The 16,480-nt window shown below is 41.8% G+C and overlaps 1 protein-coding gene and 1 non-coding gene across 2 annotated transcripts in view; one reads left to right on the top strand and one right to left on the bottom strand.

The window, feature by feature from the left end:
* Nucleotides 1–15,581, top strand: part of LOC118406567 (sodium-coupled monocarboxylate transporter 1-like) — a 20,031-nt gene extending 4,450 nt beyond the window's left edge. The window contains exons 2-14 of the mRNA XM_035806666.1: nucleotides 5,382–5,447; nucleotides 5,879–5,998; nucleotides 6,628–6,782; nucleotides 7,247–7,387; nucleotides 7,903–8,032; nucleotides 8,625–8,713; nucleotides 9,375–9,487; nucleotides 10,330–10,397; nucleotides 11,273–11,359; nucleotides 12,446–12,660; nucleotides 13,136–13,236; nucleotides 13,614–13,735; nucleotides 14,428–15,581. Of these exons, the coding sequence (XP_035662559.1) occupies nucleotides 5,382–5,447; nucleotides 5,879–5,998; nucleotides 6,628–6,782; nucleotides 7,247–7,387; nucleotides 7,903–8,032; nucleotides 8,625–8,713; nucleotides 9,375–9,487; nucleotides 10,330–10,397; nucleotides 11,273–11,359; nucleotides 12,446–12,660; nucleotides 13,136–13,236; nucleotides 13,614–13,735; nucleotides 14,428–14,610 (1,590 nt within the window). The 3' untranslated portion in view covers nucleotides 14,611–15,581. The remainder of the gene's footprint in view (nucleotides 1–5,381; nucleotides 5,448–5,878; nucleotides 5,999–6,627; nucleotides 6,783–7,246; nucleotides 7,388–7,902; nucleotides 8,033–8,624; nucleotides 8,714–9,374; nucleotides 9,488–10,329; nucleotides 10,398–11,272; nucleotides 11,360–12,445; nucleotides 12,661–13,135; nucleotides 13,237–13,613; nucleotides 13,736–14,427) is intronic.
* Nucleotides 1,807–1,877, bottom strand: Trnag-ccc. The gene has a single exon. It is a non-coding gene; the product is annotated as a tRNA-Gly (tRNA).
* Nucleotides 15,582–16,480: the final 899 nt, after the last annotated feature.

The following is a 16,480-nucleotide window of genomic DNA, read 5'->3' as shown; positions in this document are numbered from 1 at the left end:
ATCAGAAATGACAAGTTCTACTTAGCAATTGCTTTCTCCACCAAGGAAACAACTGACCATTATTACACGTGGAAAGCTATTTTTGATTGGCCTTTCTTTTTCTATTTGCTTTTTGGACAGACGACGACAATGTATGTGGCACAGCACTCAAGTTGTGTAACTTATATCAACAGTACCGCATATACAGTACACCCGCATACACAGTTACCTCCCCGACCGAAGTCAGGTACCCATTTTTACACCTGGGTAAGTGAGGAAGGTCGTATAAAGTGCCTTTCCCAAGGACACAACGTCGGGGGCACGGCGGAAATCGAACTTAGCACCTATAGATTCCGAGCCATACGCTCTACCAGTTACACCACACCCGACGGCACGACGATTGGCCTTGACAGTATGGGTGTGGTTACATGACTAAAAAGAAGTAGTGTTGTTATTGTTTGGCGTTGATATCAACTTAAAGCCAAAAAATACACACAAAAAAACAACAACAATAACAACAATAAGACAAATATTGACTTCGTTTCTCCTTGTTTTAGGCAGAATTTCGTCTGACAAAAATTTAAAGCTATTCCGTCTTTAGACGCCCACAAAATTCATGACCAAGGAGCTTTTATCAACAGCGAATTGAAAATCCCCACTTTTATCCCCCAAGACTCAACGTTGTAGTTGACCACCAAGTTCAGTAAATATTGATGTTAATACACCCGCTTTTAAGACAAAAGCTAGTCTGGCGTTAGACGGTTATAACGAACTGAAAATCCCCATTTTTACCCCCCCCCCCCATACGACTCGGCGTTGTTGTTAAACTGTAATTGGTCACCAAGTTCGGTAAATATTGCATAAGCACACCCACCGGATGTTAACCTTCTACAATAGTGTTATGTATGACATTATGTAACAGGCGTGTAAGACGTGGCGCCTAGCTACTTGACAGTGTTAACATTTAGTGCATTTAAAAGCAGTCCTTAAATAATAACGCCCCTGTAGGTAGGTCGTTCCTGTGTGACTGGGGTTATAAAGTCAACATTGACATGGTTTTTAAAGATAACCTTGTCGTTCATATACTAGTAGAACAAAGAATCAATCAGCTTTGTGCCTCAGACAGAGTAAAATATCTAGATGAAGTGCACTTCGTTGTTGATTGTACTATGTATGTTAATGATAGACATATTATCATATAGCCAGGCGCCGCGGACCAATCAGAAGGCCCCGTACCACGTTGGTTATGACGCCGTAACACGTAGATTCAGGCCAGGCAGGTGGGTATCGCTCCCCTGATTGTTCAGAATGAATCGACACCGGCACCGGTGTCGATTTGCATCGACACCGGCACCAGTGTCGATGCAAATCGGTTTATTCGGTGGTTATCGCACCTGACCAGGGATTATCTCACCATATACACCTCGGGCCGGGGCATTAACCCTTTACTCATATATTTAGCTATATAAAAAGTAGATTCCATTACTTTTGACACACGAGTAGCACTGACAAATTCATATTTCTCATGTGGTTTGACAAACCGACTATAGCGAAACCCATACAGTTCTAAATTTTCACCATTACCAAGTAGTGAGAAGAATATACGAACTTCTGTGTTAGACTAGGTCTATGATACTATTATGTATGTTCTGTCTCTGTCGTGACATATATTTAGCTATGTTGGGCAAAAATGTGCAAGAAAGGTCTTTATCAATTCATTGTTTTAAAAAGTGTGACATTTTTGTTAACTCAACAGACTGCTCCGTTAACTCAACAGCTCTGTTCCGTTCTCAAACGGGAGTAGTGGTAGAAAAAAAAGGAAAACATTGCGCCGCCCGGGAATCGAACCCGGGTCGCAAGAATGGGAATCTTGCATGATACCACTACACCAGCGGCGCTTGTTGACAGATATTTTGACACCAAGTTTAGATCAATATTCTACAGCTATATGTCCTTCCGTTCATGAGTCTGGGCTAAGCGCTGTTCTTTAACAATAATAGAATACTAATTTTTTGTTTAAAATTGCATTATATAAAGAAGGTTGATTGTTTGTAGTAGCCTGGGGAACTGGAGAAAATGTCTTAATACTCTCCAAGCAGATGTTCGACTCCGGCTGCTTTTTAAACCTGATTGGGGGCGTTTTGTCGGGCTTCCTATTTTTTCCTGTTTTACTTCTTGCCCTATTGTCAAACAAGAATAAAAAACAGGACACAATAAAAGAAAAACAAAACGCGTAAAATACAACCGGAGCCGAGACTTTGCTTGGAGAGCTTAGGTTATGTATGTTTCAAAAGAGTGTATCACACTGTTGATACAGCACAGGGCAAATGTAACAGCACAGAACACTACCGGATATGAATAGAATAAACACAGGACCTTGACTGTTTGAAGTGCTATGTTCACATCATATATCATGTGTCCAATAATAACAACCTCATTTTCTAAGTACGACAAAAAAGGAAATAAAGAGAGAGAGAGAGAGAGAGAGAGAGAGAGAGAGAGAGAGAGAGAGAGAGAGAGAGGGAGACAGAGAGAGAGAGAGGGATAGAAAGAGAGAGAGAGAGAGAATTACTTCCCTCCATGGAAGTAATTACTGGATTGATTTATTACAGACGGTAGGCGGTCTCCTACTGTGTGTTAAATGCCCCATTTATCTTTTTAGACATAAACAATTCAATGGTAACATATGACACTACAGTGAGAGTAAAGACGCCTTGTCTTACTTACCGGTTACACCCCTTTTGTCAACTTGTCTGTACATGTCTCCATGCATGGCGTCTTTTGTAGACTTGACGACGATGCCGAATATCCTTAAGACTTCTCTTGTTGACATATCATGAAAGGACGATGTGTGTAGGTCCAAAGTATAGATTCAACTATCATCGAGGAATGTGCAAGTCACTCTGACGGGGTGGTAGGGGTGCTGTGTGTGTGATAGGAGGGAGGAGTCCAGTGCCAATGGAAAAAAATTCCTAATAGCGCTTGACAGTTCACACACATATCTATATTTACATCTAATAATAGTCTCCGTCTCTCTCTCTCTCTCTCTCTCTCTCTCTCTCTCTCTCTCTCTCCAACTAACGTTATATCTACATACGTTATTCGTAGCTTGGGAAAATGACAGCTCAGAGACGACGTTATATCTACATACGCTTATCTTTATCCATCTATGCCCCTCTCTCCCTCTCTCTCACTCTCTCTGGGCTGTTTAGCAGTACAGTCAAGAAGCGACACATATCATTTTTTGTTTCAAAATGCAAAGAAGGTCCGATTATATTTGTAGCTGCCAGTAATATACTGACAAAACTGTCTCAATAACCTCCAAGCAGATGTTCGTCTCTCTCTCTCTCCCTCATGTTTTAGGGGCCATGAAACAATTTTCATTTTTCTTACAGCTTCTCCTCTTCATCAGTCATCATTTTCAAAAGTCGTACTTGATATTTTGCTATTAGTTTTGAAAAATTATCTATGTTTTAGTGTGACACTGATCTGATAGTAACTTATTCAATCATTGGAAAATCAAATCAGAGATTTATCGTGCAAATTCTATTTTACGTACATGGGATAATAGCAAAGATAACGGGACCAAAACAGACCCCACCGCTAGCTGCAACGTCGTCAAAAAGTTCCACGATTCCTCACAAGGTGAAGGGTTGTATTTACACTAACCCTTTACTTTGTTCAGCAATACTAGTATTATAAATGGCACAATGCAACACGGGCACGTTTTCTGGGGCAAAGGTTATCGTGCTGTATGTACTGTACTTAGTCATGGCTGTACTTGAACAAGGCTGTACATTGTATTGTTGATTTACCCTTGCTGGGGTCTTGGGTTCGTCTGGCGTAACGCGGCTAACTGCAGGGTGGTCCGTCCCGAAGGCTACTACAGTAGAAGCCAGTTAATTGCACTACGGATTAACGCACACTTCTGTTAACACTTCTGGAATCCCCAAATCCTTAACCGCCGGTGCGGTCAAGCTGGATAATTTTTGCAACACCCGGATAATTGCACAAAATACGCAGGCGAATAGGCTGTGCGATTATCCGGCTTCTACTGTATTGTAAAATTGGTCCTGGGTTCGAATTCTATCATACTACTGATATTGTGTCATTGACAAAGGCGCTTTACCCGACTTTCCTCACTCGACTCATGTAAAAATGGGAATCTCACTTCGGTTGGGCATTGGAATGCAGCATTCTTTTTTTTTTGTTTTTTTTTATATTTATTGCATTTCAAATAAACAGAAATAACAGAAGAATACATAATGACAATAGAGATGGAGACAATAACTGAGACAAAACATAAACATAAACCACGGATCCAAAAATAGATAACAATACTACAGCGGGAAGAAAATAATACCAACCAAATAAACTAATACAGCAGTATAAGGTAGTATCGTTTACATAAGAAAAGTAACATCAGTGTAAATTAATGGTAAACTTTAAACAAGAATAATCTCAAATAAAGTACAGACACATAAGAAACCATCAATACAACATTTCGCTTCAAATACTAGTGAAAATAATTGAATAATGCAAAACCACAAGAGTAGCAAAAGACAAAAAGAAAATAGAGGGGTTTAAGAAATGATGTGAAGTATTTCTCCCCATTTACTGTAGTGAACTGCCAATTTGTTCTTTCTGGAAGCTATTATAAATTCCAATTTGTAAGAAGTCTTAATATATGAGATAAAAAGGTTTAATGATAGGTGTTTTTCTTGCTGTTTGTAAATAAAAAATTTTGCCATTAATATTAGTGTATTGTTCAGCCTAGGGGAATTTACTGTTAGATCACCCAAAATTACACTTGCTAAATCTATGTGTAATGGTTCACTCGATACTCGTTTGTGCCATTTCTTAACATCTCTCCAAAATTAGGAAACTCTTGGACATTCCCAAAATAGATGCAGTGTATCTTCTTGCTCATTTCCACAGTGTATGCAAATAGGGCTGTCCGAGAGTTTCCAAATATATAACATTTTTCTGGTAGGTAGAAATTTATGTAACATCCTAAATTGGAAAAATCTTAGTCTCGGACATATTGTAGTCTTGTATATCAGTCTAAAAACTTGTTTCCATGGTATTATTATGTCAAGTATTTCTTCCCAATATGTTTGGATTTTAACTGGGGTTTGGACTACGTTATTTGTTAAAAGAGTTGTCATGTATATATCTTTATTTATCTTACGTGCCCCCAACTGCAGCATTCTTTTGTTCTTGCTGTATGGACTCCTGAAAGTGCTGTTTTATGAGAACTATAACTATGTCCAGTGTGTCTTCTTTCATTGGTCTCTCTTTAACGTAATCGTTAATGATAGTAATGATGATATTGATAATGATGATGATGTTTTTCGTGTCCTGTTGCCTCACCTGTTTGTTTGTTTGTTTGTTTACTGTAGTACCTTGAGAGGAGGTTCTCTCCCGGCATCAGAAGACTGGGGTCGTTCACATTCATCTGTCAGATGGTGAGTTGTACATATTTGTTTGTTTACTTGTTTATTGACACGACCTGCACAACATTTATGTTGTCCATTTGTTGAAAATGGCAAATCAGCGCTCACCAACTATAACAGCCAGCGTTCTTATAAGGCCGAGAAGAAGGCCAATTATTTAGATTAGAGATCTTTATTTGCATGTTCCTGCCCACATGGGCTAATGTGGTTCAATAGTATTGCATGGGATACTAGAGACTAGATACTATTACAGGTAGTGCTACAATCAAACAATTGGATAAAGTATATCTAGAGCTATGCTATTACTAAAAATATTGTTTACATGCCTCTTCCCTCTTTTTAAAACAAGTATATACGAACTCACAGCATTTTTGTTGTACAATGTTGTATCTGGCTGTCATTATATATACAAATAGTTCAAACCTTGCTGTATTTGCACACAGGTGATGTACATGGGGATAGTGCTGTACGCGCCCTCCCTCGCCCTGCAAGCCGTGACCGGGCTCAACGTGTGGGTGGCTGTGATATCACTGGGAGTCGTCTGCACTTTCTACACTACCATAGTGAGTACCTCTAACACTAGTTCACCTTTATCCGCGGGGTAACCTATATCCGTTGTCCGTAAAAGAGATGAACAGAGATGAGGGGGATACAAACTGAGACACGTTTGGGACGGTATTCTCGCTGCTGCAGCGCCACCTACATCAGCAGCGAGAAGCAGGTCCTGCCATTCTAACCCTGATGATGGTGTCCGATATTCCATTATTCCAACCGGATCGGCTCTGATTGTTTTTGACGTGTTTTTTTTTAATCATTTCAATTATGTAAGTAGGTGTTTTTATCGGGCTCTCTATTTTGTGCCGTTATGTCTCGTCGCCATATATGCCTTTATGGCTGCGAGACATAAAGAAAACGGCACAAAACTGAGAGCCCGATAAAAACGCCTAGCTTCACACAAAAACAGCCGGAACCGAACCATTGCTTGTGGAGTTGACTTTCATGCTTGTTGATTGTTGTGTGCATCGCAGGGCGGTATGAAGGCTGTGATGTGGACCGACACGTTCCAGGTGTGTGTGATGCTGGCGGGGTTTCTCACCGTGATGATCCAGGGGCGCCTTCAGCTACTAGCGTCTTGTTACGGTACTGCAGCGGAACGTTCGGTTTTGACATCTCGTTATTTCGTTAACTCCAGGGCGGTATGAAGGCTGTGATGTGGACCGACACGTTCCAGGTGTGTGTGATGCTGGCGGGGTTTCTCGCCGTCATCATCCAGGGGAGCATCAACGAAGGCGGCTTTGCTGAGATCTGGCGGATCGCAGAGAGAGGGGAGAGGGTTGAATTCTTCAAGTAAGGGGGGATAAAATGTTTGTTAACTCTAGTTTGCAATTAACCACGGGGTAACGTATATCCGTTGTTTTTTTTACAAACTAGGTATTTAGTGATGTCCGTCAACGGACAGTTATTTCATTGAAGTTAGAAACTACCGTCCGTTGTCGTTGACCTGATATCCCTAAATGCCCAGCTTTTAACAAACAACGGGCATAGGTTATCCCGCGGATAAAGGTGAACTAACTGTTTTTCAAATATCGTCATGTTTTTATATTCATGATTGACATTGGGTTGTCTGGGCTTTGTTTAATTTTTTAAAGCCTTCAAAAGTTTCTTGGTTTCTTTGAAAAACCTTTAAAAAGTCAATACGAACCCCCCCCCCCCCCTTGAAATTTACATACACACTACATCTAAGGACTTATTTTACGCACGCCAGCCTCTGTTAAAGTACATGTATTCACAGTCTCTAACGTTTGTCCCAGCTTTGACCCGGACCCCAGAGTACGTCACAGTACGTGGAGCGTGCTGATTGGCGGGCTGTTCACCTGGGTTGCCATATTTGGTGTGAACCAGTCCCAGGTGCAGAGGTACCTCAGCGTGGAGAAGAAGTCACGTGCGCAAATGTGAGTCCGCCATTTTGTTCTTATTTGACGGTTCTTATCTAAATCGCAGTTCTACTGTATATCTTTCTTTACCATAACATTTAGCTTTTATAGAGCTTTCGTGATTTTTAACTGTACCTGTACCTGAAAAGGTTTATGCAATCATTGTGTGGTTAAATACGTCGTATGATATGTTTTTCATCTAAAATTGAAACAAGGAATTTTTCCTAAATCAAACCCCTGTGGGGGTCTTGGGGTGGGTGGTTTGGCGAATCCGCAGCCCGATGGCACACAAAGTTTTGCCTGCACGTAAAATACTGCGGCGTGTCTGCGTGCTCCAAAATCCGTCGGATTTCCTACGAGTTCGTACGGAGGCGGTACTTATCACTTACGGATCCCAAAAGATTTCCCATGTTTTAGCACGTAGGTAGCACGTATTTGCACGTAAGGCGGGTTGTGCCCTTCGCTTTATGTACCAGCATGATAAAGTTAGGTGTTATTTTCGTGTGTGTAGGATTCTTATGTTTGACTTCCAGCGCCTTGTACCTGAACGGTTTCGGTCTGGTTGTGATCGTGACCCTGGCGTCCATGTGCGGACTGGTGATGTACGCTCGGTACTACGACTGTGACCCCATCACTGCTGGGTTCATCCAGACATCCGACCAGGTGAGGGAATAACACATAGTGGTAAAGCCCCTGTTACAGCAGAATCGATCTACGACGGGTATGCGAGCTCAAACGACATTTTCGGACAAGGTTATGGAAAACATAGCGGTAAAACCCTTGTCACATAGCAGCCAAATTGATCGTCCGACGAGTCTGTGAGTCTCTTAGAAATGATGTCTCAGCAATAATACGCCCGGTCTCCTCTTAATCATCGCATGGTTTTTAGAAATCGGCCGAGCGATCCCCGTTGAATGTGATATTTTCAATTTTAAGGTTAAAAAGCTGTCCTTGTCTTCATCTGAATTCGGTGACCTTCTGGCGATCTGACGAATCTCGTCGCTTGTGTGACAGGGACTAACAACTTAGCGGTCTGTACCGGTCTTTGAGACTTCTTCAAATACGCGACCATATAAGAAAGTGACAATTCTTGGCCGCAAAAAGGGGATAACCTTTTCAATTTTTTTTTCTTATCCTTTCATAGGAACTCGAGGTCAAATATTGCTAGTCGTGAAGTAAACGTCATTCTATGTCATTGTTTATCACTCTGTTTATCACTTTGATGATGATAATGGGCGTTTTTGATCACTTTCAGATGATGCCGTTTACTGTCATGGAGACCCTCAGCTATCTACCGGGCATCCCGGGTCTTTTCGTGTCGTCTGTTTTCGCAGGCGCGCTAAGGTTAGTTTTCCTAATCTCCAAGCAGATTTGCCGGTGGAATGAGACGGATTCTAATGGACGAAAGCAGTATCCAACTGGTAGTACTACTGACAAATTTGCTCGGTGATTAAGTTTCCGGCTTTTCTCAAGGGATGGGATAAACAGTTCAACCACGGATCGGTTGATGGCGTAGTTATGCAATTCACCAATAACCTGTTTCTAACTGCACATGCACAACGATATGAATTATGGGTGGTATGTCAAAGGTGAAGGTCCCAAAGACGTGGTTCCACGAAGCATGACGGAACATGTTTAGTATGGTCTGGGCAAGGACTGTATACGAGAGAGGGCTTTTCACTTTGTATGTGAAGTCGTAACCGTTAAGAGGGTTATTGGGATACAGTCCTACTATGAGATATTGCATATGGTCAACCAACACACGTTTTGTGGATAGTGATACTATTTGTTAAGTCATATATTTCTCATGTGTTTTTACAAGCCGACTATAGCCAAACCCAAACGATCCTAGCTACATTTTCACCATTATCAAGAAGTGAGCTACTTTTAAATGTAACCTCTGTCTTTGCGGTGACATTTACTCGGCTTGCTAGAGCAAAAATTAACAATAAAGGTCTTAATTCAATTACAAAGTTTCACTTCATTCTTCTTTACCCTTTTCCAGTACCATGTCTTCAGGCCTGAACTCCCTGTCTGCCGTCACGCTGGAGGATTTCGTCAAACCCTACAAGAAGAACCTGACAGAAGCGCAGTATACCATTATCACCAAAGTACTCGGTAAGGATTTTACAAAGTACTAAGTATTCTTATGTAACGCTAGTTCACCTTTATCCGAGGGTACCCTATATCCGTTGTTTTTAAAAACAGGGTATTCAGGAATATCAAGTTGACGGACTTTGGTTTCAAATTGCAATATTATAAAAATATTGCAATTTCAAAAAACAACATTTATGACTTGATACCTCAAAAAACTATGTTTAAAAAGCAACGGATATAGATTACCCGATTGATAAAGGTGAACTAGTGTTACACAATATTATTTCTCTGCTATACATATGGAAAGGAATAGTGGCCCTTCCGTATACGTGGATGCAACCTTATTGCCCGGTCTTACGAAGCTTATGCTTATGGTACAAAACTGATATATTACGCTAAAAGGCGGTTTATGCGAAGAAAAAAAAACCTTTCTATGTATGGAGCTAAACATTACACGGGATCGACGCCTCGCATCCGACTGAGGCCACTCTGAGTGTAACCTGGAATCCACTCTACTACTGGCTCGGCCTACCGTAGTTAGTGCAGGCTTTGTACGGGGCCAGTGTAGCTCCCAGCCGCAGGGGTAATCGGTAACACCCGGTAGGATTTTCACGTGGTTAGACTTTAGCCCAGTGGGATAATTAGCCGGCCAGTAGTAGACTGGCGAATAGCTAATGGGAACAGTTCTCGGCGCAGAAATCGCAAATTTAACTCCCACAGTGCAAAACTCCTACCGGGTGTGAAAGATTACCCAGGCGGTGGAAAGACCCTCCTGTCCCGAAGGTAGCCTGGCCAATCCACGGTAGACTGGATTCCAGGTTACTCTGAGTGTCGATATTTCAGTTTTCTTCTTTTTCCTCTAGTGGCAATCTATGGCGGCTTGATGGTGCTGATGGCGTGGGTTTCCTCCTACCTAGGATCCGTTCTACAGGTTTGGATACAACATTAGTCCTCAGATGTACAGTACATATCTGAAGTGGGGTCGTGTTTGTGATAATCAAGCAGGGTTCTCCCCAGAATTTTTTAGTATAGTGGAGGGACTGGCAAAAACAAACCGAACCAACGCGCTGCACTTTCATGAAATTGGGCTCATTTTGTAATGACAGAAGGTGTCAAATACTACAAGTATAATACACTATAGGGATTCCTTTGTTGTGAAGTGGCAAAACGACTATTGTCAACGCCTATTCACAAGTTTTTGCAGACAATGCCGACTGGAAAAGTGATGCCACAAAAATCATTTATTTTAGCAAAACTAACCAAGTAAATAGGGAAAAAACACACTAAATTTCAAAAGTAGTATAGTGGAGCTGGGCTAGGAGTATAGTGGAGGGTGTCCGTTATTCCATCCTCTGGGGAGGACTCTGTCAGAAAACAGGGTCATTTTCTTATCTTTTATGTGTGAAATCGATGACTAATACATTTTAGAATGACAAAATTTCACTGACAGTCAATCTGTGACGATCATTAGTGAATATTTTTAACGTTTTCTCCGTACCCAAAGGGAACCCCCGGTCAACAAGCTCTCGGTCATTCATTCTGATATTTCTCAAGTTGAAGGGCATCTTCGACCCGTTGCTGACGTCACACTTCCATCCAGATCACCTGACACAAGCTTCGGGTCTTTTTAACTTGAGAAGGATCAGATGAATGATGGGAAAAAAAGTTGGTACTTTAGTTTGTGTACGGATATAGGGACTAACGATTATCAAATGTGGTAAATCTCAATAGATAAAGACATGAAACAGAGAATATTAAGAATAACGTAATTTTTTGGTGACTTATTTTCGTATTGACCTAATCCAGGCGGCGCTGAGTATATTTGGGATGATTGGAGGTCCCCTTCTCGGCCTTTTCACTCTCGGCATGTTCTTCCCGTGGGCCAACACTATCGTAAGTGGACTTTCAAATTATCTGTATATTACAGCTTCTATGTGTAAGGCTCTATCCGTGGCAGAATTTGTTTTCAGTAAAACAGAGAGTAGGGCGTAGTTAATATGGACGGAATTCATCACCAAGGATAGATATGACGGCCAATACTATGAAAAATAGACCTTGCTGTTTATTCCAGTTGCTATGAGTAAAACTCTATCCGTGGCAGAATTTGTTTCCAGTAATACAGAGAGTAGGCATAGTTGCCTATGGACGGCGTTCAGCACCAAGGACAGGTATGATGGCCAATATTATGAATAGTAAACCTAACTGTATATTCCAGATACTCTGTGTAAAGCACTATCCGTGGCAGTATTTCGTTCCAGTTAAACAGAGAGTAAGGCATAGTTGTATATGGACGGCGTTCAGCACCAAGGACAGGCATGATGGTGAGTACTATGAAAATATGTTTTTGCCACTGGTGTTCAGCACCAATAACAGGTATGGCGGTCAATACTATATACACGTGGACATCTTGTGTCAGCGTTTGTGTCACGTATGATGGCCAATACTATTGATATACTTGTGGCTAGTGTTCAGCACCAAGGACAGGTATGTTCACCATTTTGAAAAAAGTTCTTCTCTGGTGGCGACGAATATGTTCTTTGATATATATGCTAACAGAAGCAATGATGTTTGGATGCCTAACCTTTGGCATCGACATTGAATAAAGAGACTCTTTTTACACAACCATTGTTTTATTCATACCGACGTTTCGGTGACCGTCTGTCACCTTCTTCAGGGCAATTCTGACTGGTTCACATTGTACTGCAGGACAGGTGTCGCTGCTCACAGTTCCGATGCGGTCACAGCATTGTACTGCAGGACAGGTGTCGCTGCTCACAGTTCAGATGCGGTCACAGCGACACCTGTCCTGCAGTACAATATGAACCAGTCAGAACTGCCCTGAAGAAGGTGACAGACGGTCACCGAAACGTCGGTATGAATAAAACAATGGTTGTGCAAAAAGAGTCTCTTTTTCAGTGACGTACCAACCTGATGAAACTATTCACGGACCTTCATCGACATTATTCTGTACCTCCCCAGGGAGCGTACGCAGGGATGCTGGTGGGGTTCGTGATGACCTTCTGGGTGGGGATCGGCGCCCAGGTCTGGAAACCCATCGTACCCAGGCCGCCCGTCTCCATCGCCGGCTGTGAACGCCTGAATGAGACCTTAGCCAACGTCACTACGTCAGCAGTATCCATGGCAACGGAATTATTTAGGAGCACGACAGAGGCTGTGTCTGACGTCCCTGAAAGGTAATGTCCTCTGACGTTACACATTGAAATCGGAAGACATAACAATAACCCTGATTCTGATTCTAACCCTTACTAGCCCAAATCGTCCTAGAATATGTGCCTGATCGGCTAGGGCCGAACTGCCTAATTAACGAAATGTTCTGCGCATATGCCATAAATCGTAGTTGATACCAAGTATATCACCAACAATATCGGCTGTTAGTGAAGACGATCGACGCCTAGCGGAATTTTGTGGTGCTACATGCAAAGTTATTACAGCAAACTTTGCATGTCTTGTTCCGCAGACTGACTAGGGGCTGAACTGTCCAGGTGCTGAAACGCTCTTACATTACTGTGTTTAGGATGAATTGTAATGCACATTGTTATAGAGTTACAGCAAAATCAACAGGGGTACTACCAGGTGCTGGTTAAGGCGACGCCTAGCGGAAATTTGTGATACTACAGCTTAGTAACTCGTCTTCTTTTGTTTCCCCAGACCGCCCCTAGCGGAGCTGTACAACGTCTCCTACCTCTACTACAGTCTCATCGCTGTGCTGTCCGTCCTCATAGTCGGACTGATCGTCAGCTTCATAACCGGTAGGCAAAATTTCCTCCATGAACAATGGATTTATTGTTTTCGGTGTGACTGTGTGTCTGTATGTGTGTCTGTATGTGAGTCTGTGTGTGTGTATGTGTGTGTGTGTATGTTTGTGCTTTGTGGTTGTGTGTGGTTGTATGTATGTGTGTGTGTTTGTGTGTCTGTGTGTGTGTGTGTGTTCATGTTTATGTGTGCGTCTGTGTTGTGTGTTCGTGCGTCTGTGTGTGTGTGTGTTTGTGTGTGTGTGTGTGTGTGTGCGTGTGCATGTGTGTGTGCGTGTGACAGGTTTCCGAAAATTTGTGGTCAGTATAACTTAAGAACCTCCGGATGGATTGTAATGTTATTACTGGCATGTGACCCCTTTTCTCGTTCCCAGGTGCGCAGGACCCTGCTGAGCTCGACCCCAGGCTGATCTCGCCGTTCTTTGATATCGTCTGCTGCTGCTGTCCGGGAAGCTGTCTGAGGAAACTTCACTGTGGGGTCCGGCACGATGAACAGGTACTCCTACATTATACCACCGTTTGTGTGTGTGTGTGTGTGCGCGCGCGCGCGCGCGTGTGTGTGTGTGTGTGTGAGTTGTCTGAGGAAACTGCACTGTGGGGTCCGGCATGATGAACAGGTACTCCTACATCAACTTTATTGTAAAGTTGCTAGTTTTAGGACGTCAAAGACATGACGCAGTTGACGATCATTTAAATTGCTCCATCCCGGAGCATGCGTGAATGAGTGAGTGAGTGAGTGAGTGAGTGAGTGAGTGAGTGAGTGAGTGAGTGAGTGAGTGAGTGAGTGAGTGAGTGTTCTTTGGTACAGGTGTTACAACATGGCTCCATGTCTCTTGGTGCCAATTTATGCAAATTAGGCAAATATGAAGTAAGAACAAAGCAGCACACCTTTAAGTAACAATTGTCCAAATAAAATAAAAGTCTGTGTAAGTCACAAGCAGCAGGAGTTTTATTTATAATTTTCTGACTCTTCAAAAGTGCCTAATGTGTTTCTATGACAACCGTTGCTAGGGAAAATATACTTCCCCGACAACAGAAAGGCTTAGCAAATTATAGAAAAGAAGGGCCATACGGCCAAATGAACTCTCAAAGTAACTCTCATTGAACAGATCGCCTTGCGGTATTTTTACAAACATTTGTATGTATCTATTGGATATATTACAGTCGATGTTTTTTTACCATCACTAGGACCTGTGGGATAAGAGAGACCAGGAAAAAGCCGCAGAAGCTGAACATGACGACAAAGAGCGTCTGGAACTCGCTGAGCAACAAAATGGCGGCATAGAAAATGGCGACATGAAACTACACAACGAAGTTAAAGCCAATTATTCAGTTAAAGTTAACGACGACGATGCCCTAACTGTTCTGTAAACTCAGGACTCCACTGATAACGTTAAAACTTTACTGATATGGAGTATATACTCTTAGACCGGAATCTTATCACTTCTTTGTTTGTTTGTTTGTTTGTTTGTTTGTTTGTAGTACCACACGCACAAAATCCACCTGTCACTGTAGTATATGTCCAGTACCGTCGGAAATGAAAGTCACTGTTGAATCATACTGTTGAATCATATCAATATATCATAGACATAATACTAGTCAACAGATTATATGATACAGATTAAGTAAACGCCTAGTAGCAGATATCCATAATGAAACATATAAATAGAAGAAAAAGAAAATCGCTGTATATTTGTTATCATGCTGATATCTCTAATTTTAAGACAATGAAATTCTATGCTATTATGTATGTACACATGGAGGAACGTTTAATCTAAATCTAATTACTGCAGCTGACATATTCAGTTGATGTTATTGAGTGATAATCAATTGTAAAACTAGCACACAACATGTTACATATACACACGTTCTTATATACTTAGATGAATACAGTCCGGTTTTGCTGTAACAGTAGTTCACCTTTATCCACATGGTGACCTTTATCCGTTGTTTTCAAAAAGAAGATACTTAGGAGAATCTAGTCGACGGACTTTGGTTTGAAATTGCCATATTTTCATAGCACTCCAGTTGGAAACAGCCGTTTGTCGACTTGATATCCCTAAATACTCTGATTTTATATACAACGGATAAAGGTTACCCCGTGGATAAAGGTGAACTAGCGTTACACTTACACTGGGTTTATATGTTGAAGTTCGTAGATATACACAGAATCCTGGTTGTCAACGCATTTTAACCGTGTACTGTTTGTCATACCTGTATTATACTTCGTGCAGACAACTGCAATAAAACTATAAATCGTATCATGAATGTGTTCGTGCCTTTTACATAGAAATGTTTGCATCGTGTGATATAAAGTATGATTTAGTTCACCGTACGCAAGACCTGGGCCAAGTATCAACTAAGAATTTATGCTCAATATTAAAATGGCAATTCTTGCCCGAAGCCTAATTGCAATGAAGCAGACAATGTAATTAATGACTATCTGGTCTTACTGAAGAAGGTGTAATCTCCAAGCAGATCTACCGGTGGCATAAGGAGTTAAGCTGGTCAAAGAATGTTCTGGGCCAAAACACTGTACTCCTCGGCCAGCTTAACTCCTTATGTCACCGGAAGATCTCCCTGGGTATTAAGAAGGAGATGTCAAACAAGCTCCAGTATTTGCTTTGAATTTTCGCAGGTGGTTGTCGTAGTCAGCAGGTCTTCTTGTGAGTCATCATAAATAACATGGATTCCTTAAACGTGAACGTGACATTGCTATCAAGTGGACACCGCGTGAACACTCGCTCATATTAACATAAATGTTCACCGAGAAGCATTCATGTTCAATGTTAAAATGACAAGCTTATTGGAAATTCTTGCCCGAAGGCTAGTCGCAAGTAAACTGACATATAATTAATTGTCATCTGGCCTTTCTTTAAAGCAGATGTCAAGCAAACTCCAGTGTTTGCGTGGGATTTGCGTGGGCGGCTGACGTCATCAGCAAGTCATCATGAGTAGCATGGGGTTCCTTAAACGTGAACGTGGAATTACTGTATCACGTGAATACCACGTGAACACTCGATCACATTAACATAACTTAACATTAAGAAGTATATAGGTAGTGGGTGGCTATAAGGTTTTTGTCTCTCGACGTGGTCAGAGACGTATTGTTGATGCTTAGGGCCAGGTCACATGCTCACGTCGTGCGATCGTCCCGGCCATTGAAAATTTAGCTAATCGTGATCGTGTCGTACAATAGTGAACTGTCTTGTTACGATTGTTTTATCCTTGTCACCCGGTT

The sequence above is a fragment of the Branchiostoma floridae genome, chromosome 19 (assembly GCF_000003815.2).
Source record: "Branchiostoma floridae strain S238N-H82 chromosome 19, Bfl_VNyyK, whole genome shotgun sequence".
NCBI classification, from domain to species: Eukaryota; Metazoa; Chordata; class Leptocardii; order Amphioxiformes; family Branchiostomatidae; genus Branchiostoma; species Branchiostoma floridae.
This window is presented reverse-complemented; position numbering and strand designations above follow the sequence as displayed.